The sequence below is a fragment of the Erythranthe guttata genome, chromosome 10, assembly GCF_056151865.1.
Source record: "Erythranthe guttata isolate IM_541 chromosome 10, IM_541, whole genome shotgun sequence".
Taxonomy (NCBI): Eukaryota; Viridiplantae; Streptophyta; class Magnoliopsida; order Lamiales; family Phrymaceae; genus Erythranthe; species Erythranthe guttata.
This window is the reverse complement of record NC_142542.1, coordinates 16,836,118-16,848,966: the sequence shown is the minus strand read 5'-3', so window position 1 is coordinate 16,848,966 and position 12,849 is coordinate 16,836,118. Positions and strand designations below refer to the sequence as shown.

At 34.7% G+C, this 12,849-nt stretch overlaps 1 protein-coding gene across 1 annotated transcript; it reads right to left on the bottom strand.

Annotated features, from left to right (window-relative positions):
• Positions 1-1,183: 1,183 nt before the first annotated feature.
• Positions 1,184-12,495, bottom strand: SCA3 (DNA/RNA polymerases superfamily protein). Its single transcript, XM_088823866.1, has 21 exons — positions 12,095-12,495; positions 11,831-11,861; positions 6,054-6,880; positions 5,760-5,963; positions 5,520-5,653; positions 5,330-5,399; positions 5,181-5,239; positions 4,819-4,936; positions 4,539-4,652; positions 4,299-4,430; positions 3,504-3,920; positions 3,332-3,382; positions 3,157-3,227; positions 2,930-3,014; positions 2,646-2,798; positions 2,450-2,524; positions 2,245-2,334; positions 2,074-2,121; positions 1,857-1,971; positions 1,671-1,774; positions 1,184-1,522 (listed from the first exon to the last, which is right to left on the bottom strand). Exons 1-21 carry the CDS (start codon positions 12,212-12,214, stop codon positions 1,412-1,414), a joined length of 3,129 nt encoding a protein of 1,042 aa, XP_088679992.1. The 5' UTR covers positions 12,215-12,495; the 3' UTR covers positions 1,184-1,411.
• Between the last annotated feature and the right edge of the window lie 354 nt (positions 12,496-12,849).

Genomic DNA, 12,849 nt, shown 5'->3' with positions numbered 1-12,849 from the left:
TAGCCCAAATAGAGTTAGGCGCAAGTTGACCCAAGTGTATATAGAATGGTAGAGTTTCTTGGAGGATTCTAGAAAACCTTCTAGAACCTTCCATTTGTAGATATTTTGTAGGAATACTTTGAAGTGTTCTATTGAACAACTCCTAGCCGTTAGATCAAATAGATCTCCACCGTCCATTAAGGAGGTGGACTAGTATAAATAGGGGTAGAGACTTCATTTGTAATCATCCAACAGGAATCCAACAAATCCAAGACATTCAAGCAATACAAGTACTTTCCTACACACTCTCATATCTTCTCAAGTTCTTTACTCGTTCTTCATCACTTAGTATTCGCAACACGTTCCGAGAGGATCACTTAGCTATCGCGAGGGGCGAAAAGGAGTTAAGGCCGCACGGTTGGTTGTTAAGGGAACAAGTCCGTGACACGCAGCACATCTCTGATCGCCATCATTTCGATCTTCAAAACTTTGATACCGTATCTAACATATTTTGTTGTATCGTCGCCCGTTTAAAAGTGACCCGCCTTTGCCATAATAAATTTCCCAACCGGATCTCTAATGATCACGCCGTAGCCGCCAGTGCCGTCAGAAGCCCAAAACGAGCCGTCGTCGCAGTTGATGGCTGCATGTCCGGGAAGTGGGTGCCTCCAAGACAGAAGCTTGGGTTGTTCTTGTTTGGCGTTGAAGATCCTATGAACCGGTTCAACAATTTCTATGACGTAAATCCGAAACAAAATAAATATGCCGTAAAATATTGCCAACCGTAAAATATTTCTAAACTAGTCTATAGATATATTTATTAATCAAACAAGAGTACCCTATTATAGGATTAGATTAGTTTCCTTTTATTTTTTAATTTTTTTTTTTTGTTTCCTATTTAAAACCAACTTACATAAATATTACTAAATATCAACCTATTAATTTATTTTTATTTCCTATTTAAAACCAACTTACATAAATATTACTAAATATCAACCTATTAATTTATTTATTTTTATTTCCTATTTAAAACCAACTTACATAAATATTACTAAATATCAACCTATTAATTTATTTTTATTTCAGAAGACCTTTCACAAAACCGTATTACAAAAATACCCTCCTAAGTTTCATTTGACATATATAAGTCCTCATCAAAAAATATTTTAAAAAATAATATAAACATACAAACAAAACCCATTGATTTCTTGCAATATAAACTATACACCAAAAATTACTGCACTCACTGTACATATATACACACAGTGTGTACACTTTAATCCCAATTACAACTGTAATACTATCCATTCTGATTTTACTTTACTGCCTGAGAATTGTCCCGTACCTCCGTCTTGATCTGCCGCAGAAAACATTTAAACAATTTTCCGCGTCTCACAAAAAGCCGATTTTTTCCGTTTTTCTTTTTTTAAAGTCAGTTGAAGAAGTATGGAGATTCGATTACTTGTTCAAGAAGAAAGTCTCCTCTATTCGGCAAAGGAGGAAACTTCAGTGTCGGATACGATGTCTCAAAGCTTTCAAGCAGCTGTTCCGAATTTCAATAAATTTCAATAAATAAATATGTATCATAATAGAAAAATAAAGGGATCAAAAATCGAGTTTTTTTTTTTTTTAATAATTATTATTTATATAAGAAGCAATTTTGAGGTGTAGTAAATAATTAAAGCTCTTACATTTTCGAGAATCGGCATGCTGTAGAGATCCACGAATTTTTGTCTGAGTATCTGATTCATTCTATCAACATCGCAAGCATGTGTCCAGAATGAATCATGCACACCTGTAACACATTTATCGAACATATAAAATTACAGAAAAAATATTAAAAAAAAAAATAGATTCAAAATTTGTAAAAAACAAACCGGCAAAACGCAATCCAGCATCTCGACAAGCAATGGCAGTCATCATCATATGTGAACCATCCAACGAGTGTACGAAATTCGGCGGGAATGCAGTTCTCTGCTTTCTTACCTCAACCTACAATTCGATTATTATTTATTTTATTTTATTTTTTCATGAAATTTTTAATTGCAACGACGAATATTTTTTAAAATAGAGGAGAGAATTAATTCAACTCACTGAATCGCCCTCACGCTGCAAAGCCAAAACCTGAAGAGAAGTTCTTATCTGCGTTTAACACGAGCTAAATCAGCTACCAATGTTCGAATTAACAAAGTCTTGAAAATTCGTTTTAGATTATGCAACTAAGAATTATTAGTGTTAGCATAATTTGTAATCAGAAAAACTTACTACATGACGCTGCGATTTAAAGTACGGTTGCACAACGGGAAGGCCAAGTGGAGTTGTCCATCGTACAGGTTCATTTTCCGAAGCAATAATCTGTAAATTTCAAAAAAAAAAAAAAAAAAAAACCCGAAAATTATTAAATTTTTTGATTCTTACAAGTCGTGGCAAAATCACGCTATTAATTATGGGGATTGTTTTTAAGCAAAACCTTAGCGCAATCACCGAGCCAAGCCATTATCGCACGTGCAGCTTGAAATAACTCCCCAAGTGCTGCCAATGTTACCTGTCATCAACTTCTTTTATGTACTAATACTAAATAGATATAAATCACTACAACTTAAAACAAATAAAAAATAAAAAATAAAAAATAAAAATAAATAAAAGAAAAGGCGGACGACACTTACTTTAGCAGCATAACAAGCTGCACTGAAGAGAAGCTTGTCATCAGTAATGAGACCCTTCTCTTCTAATCGTCTTTTGATCTGTTCGCGTGCACCAACGTAAGTGACACCATATACTGATGTCATCACTGTTTGTTTTACGAGTTTTCTGTCCACCTTAAAAAAAAACAAAAAAAAAATAAAAAAAAAAAAAATTTCCAAATTTTCAGGTCTTAAAACTTTGAAATAAATTTCGGTTATTTTTCGACCAACTATTTCAAAAGGAATTTAGAGAGAGGAAAGCCCACCTGACCAATTAACACCTTGGCTATCAAAGCATGTCGATCAGTTTCAGGATCCTTCTCACTATCTCTTTTCATTATATTATGAACCCTGCAAATTAAATGTAATTAATTAATTAATAAAAAAAATGCCCAAAAAATAAAAATACAGAGAGCTTTTCACATAAACTCTAACAAAATCAGACAATTAATAATTATTTTCACATAGACTCGAAACGAGAAAATAAACAGACCTCTCTGCAATTTCCGAGTAAACATCGGAAGGTTTATCTCCAGCAACTAAGTTCACTGCAGCAGCTTCAAACTGAAAATTCATCACAACCTCTCAGTAAAGGGTGACATTATACTTTTAAATTACGATTTTTTTTTTAAATAAAACAAATTAATTTTAAAACAACGCAAACATACACTGTCTCTTCCTAGAGCTGCATAATGCTGCAGACCGTTACACGACCCATCCTACAATTGAAAATAAAAAAACATAATTATAATCATAATTTCCCACCTAAATTAGAATTTTCAAGAAACAGTCAGAGGTATAATAAATAAATTAATTAAGAAATAAATAAAATAAAATTACTTGATGAATTGGCAAGTGGGAAATGACTGTGTGTGGAGACGGGCTTTTCAATGCTTCGACCAGATTAATACAAGCGGCCAAGCATTGAAAAGGGTCTTCAGCCTTCAACCACCAACGATTTCCGTTGAGAGAATTATCGGCAGAATCAAATATTTCCGAAATATTATTTTCCACAAATGCGACTCGATCATCGTACGAAAGCTTCTCAACACCTCCACCGTAGAGATTTGCTAAATGTATTTTCAACCAACGTAAACCAGATTTTCCCAATGGCCTCCCTTCGGCGAATTCAAGAACTCCTCTACATAGATCGGAACTGAGATGATTCAAATGCGGGTGCATAGGATATGCACGCCCTCGAAAATCGAGATTGTGCGGATAATAAAAACCCTCTTCGTCTTTCATCTTCCGAGCAACCTGAGTTACAAGAACAACACTAATTACTAGCAAATTTTAGTTTAATTTACAAGGTAGCCATTTTCATTTATAATTTAATACTTCATTTTTATTTATATCATATTACTATAGTCACTAAAATAATCGATTATGAACTGTCCCAACATTTAAATTCTAATTCATTTTAACTCTGTTTTTGGCAGTAAAACAACAGATTAACGACTACATCCAAAAATAGAACATACACTTTCGTCCAGTAACATTTGCTTCTTACTAAACATTTGAAATATTAACCAAGATTGAAACTTGAATTAATATTTGGGCTTCTTACTAATCTGAATTTCGTTTTACTTTGCAGAACCAAGACAATTAACCAGTTGACGATTATGAAGAACTCACAGAGAGCTTTAATTCAGTATCGCATCTTTGAGAATGTCTTTCTTGATTGATTTTCTTCACCTTCCTCACGCTCCATTTCCACTTCTTTGCTTCCTTCATATCTTCAGAAAGCAACAGCTCCGGAATCGGAATCTACACCATGGCAATAAATAGTTTAAGATAAATCATAGCTATTAAGAACATTAAACACCAAAAAAAAAAAAAAAAACATAACACGAATAATATTAAAGGTGCACTTACATCTTCACGGTTTACGAGACCTGCAATGTTGCCACCTGCAGCCCAAATATTCTCCACCACACTTAAGATGCGTTTATTCACTCTCCATTTAGTATTTCCTAAGGTATCAAGGGCCTGAATATCGAACCAAAACCATGGATGAACATTAGCTATTTGTAAATTTTAATGAGGAAAAAAATTGTGTTTGAACTCGTTAACAAGTAACAAGGCATATACTAAGGAACCGAGTGCAAAAATGAAAGCTTTACGAAAGATAACGCAAACTTAATCCAAGCTCCACCTCATATACTTTCTGCATTTGTTTCGACGTAACAGTTTTAACAGCATCTTGCTGATGCCGTGAGCCATGAGTACGCATCAAGTACGAAGGCAAAAACAGGTAACCGCCTCTGTCATACCTGAGAGTACGAGATAATTCAAAATGAGGGACGAGCTTAAACAGAGCAGCCCTACATTTTTGATAAGGTACGTATTCATATATATATATATATATATATATATATATATATATATATATATATATATATATATATATATATATATATATATATATATATATATATATATATATATATATATATATACATACATACATACATATATATATATATCACTGTGATTTGAGGGGCGAAATATATATACCCCTTCCATTTTTTTGGTGGCACCAACATCGGTACATAAGGAATGATCATATGTTTAACCTGCATAGACCATAAGATTTGAAGTTTCAATAAAGCTGCAAAACAAGTAATCGGGTTCAATAAATACAGTACTTCACAAACGGAACTCACAGTTTTATCAAGCCCAGCAAGAACCAGAGGATCACATTCTATGACTCCATATCTTTTCACAATGGTCTGCCTGAAAGAGACAGAGAACAATCGCCTCGATTAAACTCATACATATTATCGACACTAAACGAATTTATTTCATTAGCAATCTTTACAAGATTAAATTGCTTCTGAATTAATAATTTCTCACCCTGGTAACCTCGTTGCAATCTTGAATATGTGCCTAAACGCAGGGCGAACATCGGGTGGGCTGTCGGCTGACTGATTGACTGGAGGTTGCACATAAGCACTTTGCGTTAACAACTCAATAAGACAACATCCCAACTGCACAACATATAAGTTACTCCCGACTAAGAATTATAATTATTAATACGGACGCTAAAACGAATATAACTAATAAGTTCTTTTGATATGGGGAGGTTTGTAAAACCTTAGCCTGTATATCTCGACCCCACGACTTAAATTCTTCACTTCTCACGAGCTTATGCACTTCAATGACCCTATTTCTTTTGATTAAACTCTTAACACGCTTTCTCATTATCACAGCTTCGTTACTCGAATCTACTTGACTTTCGTCTCCGATTTCCCGTTTCTCGTTTTTCTTCATTTTCTCCAAGAAACTGTGGATTCTAACCTGTGGAAACAAAACCCAATTACAATATATTAGTATTTTATTATATTAATCAACACAAACAAAAATCTCTAGCTATTTCGAGGCACTCACTTCATTCTCAACCGCAACCCCAATTTGTACGGCAGCCTCAACCACGCGCACGCACCGATCTTCTTTTCCTCCCATCATCAAAAGCCCCATCATTTTATGCATAACAATGACAGCCATTTTGTCTGCGGGCAACGCGTCGATAAACGGCGCAAAGGCTGCCTTATTCTTCTTCGACCTCTGCGTGTTCTGCTCCTTCTCGATAGCTTCCCTCAAAGGCTCGAACCAACCCAAAATCAATTTCTTGACATAAGGCAGATTTGGCGCCAACTTCTTCTCGCACATTTCCCTCTCCAGCTCTCTGTACTCCTCCACCTTATTCTCCCAAGCCTCGGTTTCGGCTTTCACCTGCCGCCGCCGCAGTAAATAATACTTCCGCCTCTCCATTTCTTGGAATTCTATTTTGACCCCGCCTCGATTCCTGCTCCTAAAGAGCAGGTTCTTCATGAAGAGAGAGGAAATCCAAGGTGGGTCCTGAATGAAAACCCTATCCTTTGACTCCTTGGTGAAATTCGAGGGGAACCCATTGGGTATTACCTGCAAAGTCGCGACCTTGTCGAGGTTTCCCCGGAAATTGTCGTCGGAGGAGTCGGAGACAGGCGGCGGAAGGAGGAGGGCGGGGTTATGGAGGGAGGGGAGCTTGAGGTTTTGAGGGAAGGAGGAAGATGAAAATTGGGGGCTCTGCGATAAAATGGGGGCTTCCGGGGTTGACATGGAAATGAAATTGGGGTTCTTGTGGGGTTTCCATGGCAGCGATGAAGAAGAAGAAGAAGAGGGTTGCTGGAATTGAGGTCTGGGACTCGGCGAAAATGGGGCGGTGGAAGCCAGAGCTGAAGGTTCAATTGTGCTAAGTGAGAAGTGTTGATTTTTTAATGTAGATAAGAGTGTTACAGTGAAGAGAGAGAGAGAGAGAAGATGAAGTTGGAGACGAGGGAATTCAAAACCTCTCCTAAACCCTATTGGTTAATAGCAGATATTTTGATTGAGGTTCTTCCATACTTGCATTTGGTTTTTTAACTTGTGGTATGGTAATTTTAAGTTTTTAACTCTGCATTCCCAACAATTGAAGTATATATATATATATATATATATATATATATATATATATATATATATATATATATAGAGAGAGAGAGAGAGAGGGTCTATTAGATATAACCCCTTAAACATTCAAAAAATAGGGGTAGACCCAAACTTAAATTTGCCATCTTGATAAAAGCCCAAACTTTTCTTAATTACATAATTACCCTCAATCAAATCCCACAAATCCCGTTACTTTACTTTTTGAAATAATATCAAATCCCTTCCTATTTTCCGGTTAAACCCACTATCAAATAAACTGCATAACCTCCCACAACCACTTCCCGGAACGGCCGATTGAACGCGGAAGATATCTGCAATACTGTATCAAAACGACGACTATGTGCACTCCGAGCAAGCATAAACCCATAAGTACGTCTTCGCCGCTAGTTGCATCTATATCGTCCATGGATTTGTTGATATGTTTTGGCTAAATCGACTATCACGTTTGTATAATTGCAGATCTGTTATAATCGCATACCAAATTCGAGCAATCAATCGCTGATTTTTCAACTTTTGATGGGCAGGACAACCACCATAAAAGGTCACCCATTACTATGTTTATGTTTAACTGCGACGTGATAGTATATTTGAGATTTTTTTTCGGATAATCTGTATATATTTGCTTATCTAACATACTCAGTAAAATGTTGCAGTCATCGAAGCATCGAAAATGGCAGATGACATTATGCTGCTAAACGCGGGTGAGCAATTGATATCCCCTATTGATACATATAAGAAAATTGTATAGTCGAGTAAAACGTCAATAATCGGATCTGTGTTTTAGATAACGTGCTGTTTGTCCGTAGTGTATTTAATCTCATGGGTTTATTCATGTTATAGATTGTAATTAAATCGATGAATGTGATAGTTGGTTAATGAAATTCGATAGTACATTAAGGTATTAGTAGTCAGATTTGTGTTTTAGATAGCGTGTTGTTTGTCCGTAGTGTAATTACTCTCATGGGTTTATTCATGTTATACATTGTGATTAAATCGAATCTATGTGATAGTTGGTTAATGAAGTCCGGTAGTATATTAGGATATTAATAGTCGGTTATGTGTCTTAGATAGTGTGGTGTTTGTCCGTAATATAATTAATCTCATGGGTATTTTGATGTTTTACATTTTGTCAAGATACTATTGTGTATGTGATGTTTGGTTGATAAATCTGATAGTATATTATAATAGTCTGACAGCATGCTGTGTTAATTCGTTGTTACAATGAGATGTTATTTAGAAGAAATTCAGACCGAGATGTTATGAATTGAGATAGTATGCTAATATAAAATTTGTGTTGTTATCAATCTATATATTAATTGTAGAATGAATATTAATATACCATTACTTTAGAAATGAATTGTTGGTCGCTTAACTACACTGCAGTTTTAGTTATGCGTGCTTGTGTAGTTATGTGTATGCCTATGATATGTTTAATTGTTATCAATATTTGTTGCGTATTTTATGTTTCTCATAATTACACAATTTTACGTACTTTACAGCCGAATCAAACCTAATGGCACAAATAGAACTAGACCAAGGCAGCTGGACCCGACAATTCCGATCCAGCCTACACTCAACAGTAGACTTCTTCGCAAATGTCAGTCTTCGAAAAGCGCACTACAAATGCCTCAAAAGAACGCCATTCTACCGGCTAATTTTACCGTTTGCCAAACATGAAATATCCATCTCGCAAGTCACAGGGACACAAATAGGCACAGTCCTCATATTGAAAACATACAACAAAGAGGACAGAGTATTCAAGATTGGAGGAAGAGAATTGCGCGTCACAGAGGATGATTGCAATCTCATATTCGACATCAAATCAGGTGAAAAAAGCATAAGTATTCGCAGAACCACCAAACCAGAATTCGGTCAAACCAATCGTAAATTTAGAGACGTAGAAAAAATACGGTTGGGGATGTTGAAGCCTAAAATGCTGGAATGCATTGACAGTAGGGATGACGAGGATTAACATTGAGCAACATTCAAGGATGGGGTCTAAAATACGTGAAAATACGTGTTAATAGACCCCATCCTTGAATGTTAATGCCCAATGTTAATCCTCGTCATCCCTACTGTCAATGCATTCCAGCATTTTAGGATTCAACATCCCCACCTGTATTTTTTCTACGTCTCTAAATTTACGATTGGTTAGACCGGATTTTGGTTTGGTGGTTCTGCGAATACTTATGCTTTTTTCACCTGATTTGATGCCGAATATGAGATTGCAATCCTCCTCTGTGACGCGCAATTCTCTTCCTCCAATCTTGAATACTCTGTCCTCTTTGTTGTATGTTTTCAATATGAGGACTGTGCCTATTTGTGTCCCTGTGACTTGCGAGATGGATATTTCATGTTTGGCAAACGGTAAAATTAGCCGGTAGAATGGCGTTCTTTTGAAGCATTTGTAGTGCGCTTTTCGCAGACTGACATTTGCGAAGAAGTCTACTGTTGAGTGTAGGCTGGATCGGAATTGTCGGGTCCAGCTGCCTTGGTCTAGTTCTATTTGTGCCATTAGGTTTGATTCGGCTGTAAAGTACGTAAAATTGTGTAATTATGAGAAACATAAAATACGCAACAAATATTGATAACAATTAAACATATCATAGGCATACACATAACTACACAAGCACGCATAACTAAAACTGCAGTGTAGTTAAGCGACCAACAATTCATTTCTAAAGTAATGGTATATTAATACTCGTTCTACAATTAATATATAGATTCATAACAACACAAATTTTATATTAGCATACTATCTCAATTCATAACATCTCGGTCTGAATTTCTTCTAAATAACATCTCATTGTAACAACGAATTAACACAGCATGCTGCCAGACTATTATAATATACTATCAGATTTATCAACCAAACATCACATACACAATAGTATCTTGACAAAATGTAAAACATCAAAATACCAATGAGATTAATTATACTACGGACAAACACCACACTATCTAAGACACATAACCGACTATTAATATCCTAATATACTACCGGACTTCATTAACCAACTATCACATAGATTCGATTTAATCACAATGTATAACATGAATAAACCCATGAGAGTAATTACACTACGGACAAACAGCACGCTATCTAAAACACAAATCTGACTACTAATACCTTAATGTACTATCGAATTTCATTAACCAACTATCACATTCATCGATTTAATTACAATCTATAACATGAATAAACCCATGAGATTAAATACACTACGGACAAACAGCACGCTATCTAAAACCAAGGTTGTAAAAATCGGTAATCGGGTCCGAGTCGGTTAGGCACCGACTCACGATTAATTGGTGCGGCGGTGATTAATCGGTGATAAATCGAAAATAAATCGGTTTTTAAAATTTAATATAATATATTTGTAGATATTATTTTTAAATACTCAAAACATAGATAAAAAATATTTAAACATAGTTATATCTCGATCATGTATATATTCTAATAACATAATAAAAGTTTAATAATAATAAGATCATAATACATAAATATCCTTATAAAATATAAATAAAAAGGCAATTTTTTTTGAATTTACATACATTCTTGGCATACATCATTAGTTCTTTAACAATAATAATTAACATAAACAAAATAAAGCATAAACTCATTTTTTTTATTAAAATCCCAACTTTTATTTTGATTTATTAAATTTTAAAAAAAAAAAAAAAAAAAAAAAAAACCGATTTTTGACCGATTTTTTGCCGATTTTTGCCACCGAAGTTTGACCCGCCTTAAAGGTTTGACCGCCTCGGACCGCCTCAAACCGCCTCACAGGCAAAAAACCGATTTTTCAAACCTTTACACTAAAATCGTAAAGGTTTTGGACCGCCTCCGCCTCGGCGACCGATTAATCGGCCGCCTCGGCCGATTTTTAGAACACTGTCTAAAACACAGATCCGACTATTGACGTTTTACTCGACTATACAATTTTCTTATATGTATCAATAGGGGATATCACTTGCTCACCCGCGTTTAGCAGCATAATGTCATCTGCCATTTTCGATGCTTCGATGACTGCAACATTTTACTGAGTATGTTAGATAAGCAAATATATACAGATTATCCGAAAAAAAATCTCAAATAGACTATCACGTCGCAGTTAAACATAAACATAGTAATGGGTGACCTTTTTTTGTGGTTGTCCTGCCCATCAAAAGTTGAAAAATCAGCGATTGATTGCTCGAATTTGGTATGCGATTATAACAGATCTGCAATTATACAAACGTGATAGTCGATTTAGCCAAAACATATCAACAAATCCATGGACGATATCGATGCAACTAGCGGCGAAGACGTACTTATGGGTTTATGCTTGCTCGGAGTGCACATAGTCGTCGTTTTGATACAGTATTGCAGATATCTTCCGCGTTCAATCGGCCGTTCCGGGAAGTATTTGATAGTTGGTTTAACCGGAAAATAGGAAGGGATTTGATATTATTTCAAAAGGTAAAGTAACGGGATTTGTGGGATTTGATTGAGAGTAATTATGTAATTAAGAAAAAAAAACAACAGACTCAAAAAATAGTATGTCTCCAAATTAGAAAGCTAGAAAATGAGTGTTGTACCAGAAGTGTAAAATTATTTTAAACAAACAACAAATTGGAAGAAGAGTTTTGGAGAAAGAATTAAAAGAATGAGAAATAGAAACAATTTCTAAGATCTTCAAAAACAATGCATGTACCTGATGAACACCAGAAGATTGCTAACAAATTCTGGAAAGAAGAGAACCAAAAAAATATGTTAGAAGAATATGTAGAAAGAATTTATAAGATCTATGGAACACCCATACTATACAACAATAAAAAAAAAAAAAAATATACACCCGATGAACATGCCAGATTGCAGAAAAAACAACAAAATTAATATGAAGTAAGAAATTATTTAAAACATAAGTATACCTCGGATGTTCATTAAAGAAAGAAAAAAGAGGATTTTTTTTTTTTACCTCGGATGAAAGAAGGAGAGCAGCTTCATCGATCAGAAAATTAAAACAAAAAAAAAGGAGAGCAGCTGCAAAATAATAGCTTTCTGGAGTGGGAGAAGAAATAAATTGACTGATTGACATTGCTCTGCAACACTATCACTCCAGCTACGCCAAGTCATGATAAACCTAGCCCTAGGTGGGTTCAATGACCTTTGGAGGAACCTACCATACGGTACGGTGCCGTTTAGAAGGCAAAATGTTAAAAGAATACAAGTATATTCAGTATTATATTCACCACTTGCCTGCACTTTTATAAAAATATAAAATAAAAATAGAATTGAAATGACCAAGAGCAGGCATGCAATCCCTGCAAATTGCTTAATCAAATGGTGTAAATGCATGTGACATAAATTATAAATAATATTTTTTTGCAATTTCTATTATTTTAATTATATAAATATTAGAGGCAGTTAGAAATATAAAATAAAATGAGAAAATAGCAAAATATGTTTTAAAACATAAGATACATTAAGAAATATTTTGTTGTTTAAAATATAATCTTTAATCTTATAAGGAAAATAAATTAAATTATGTTCATGATTTATCATTATGATAGGCCAAAAAAAATTATCATTATGATTATTTAATTAATATAAAAATATTATCAGTGTTATAAAAGGTAGGAAACAAATTGGACCTTGCACCTGAAAAGTGACAGGTGAACAAAACGACGTCGTTTTCGTTCAAAATTGTAGTACAAAATATAAAATACATTA

Excerpts from the sequence above, each read along its gene's own strand:
- SCA3 (XM_088823866.1), bottom strand. The coding sequence starts at position 12,214 with ATGTCAATCAGTCAATTTATTTCTTCTCCCACTCCAGAAAGCTATTAT. Across the intron at positions 5,400-5,519 it reads ATTGCAACGAGGTTACCAGG|GCAGACCATTGTGAAAAGAT; the intron begins GTGAGAAATTAT and ends TGTCTCTTTCAG. Across the intron at positions 3,228-3,331 it reads CAGCTCTAGGAAGAGACAGT|TTTGAAGCTGCTGCAGTGAA; the intron begins GTATGTTTGCGT and ends ATGAATTTTCAG.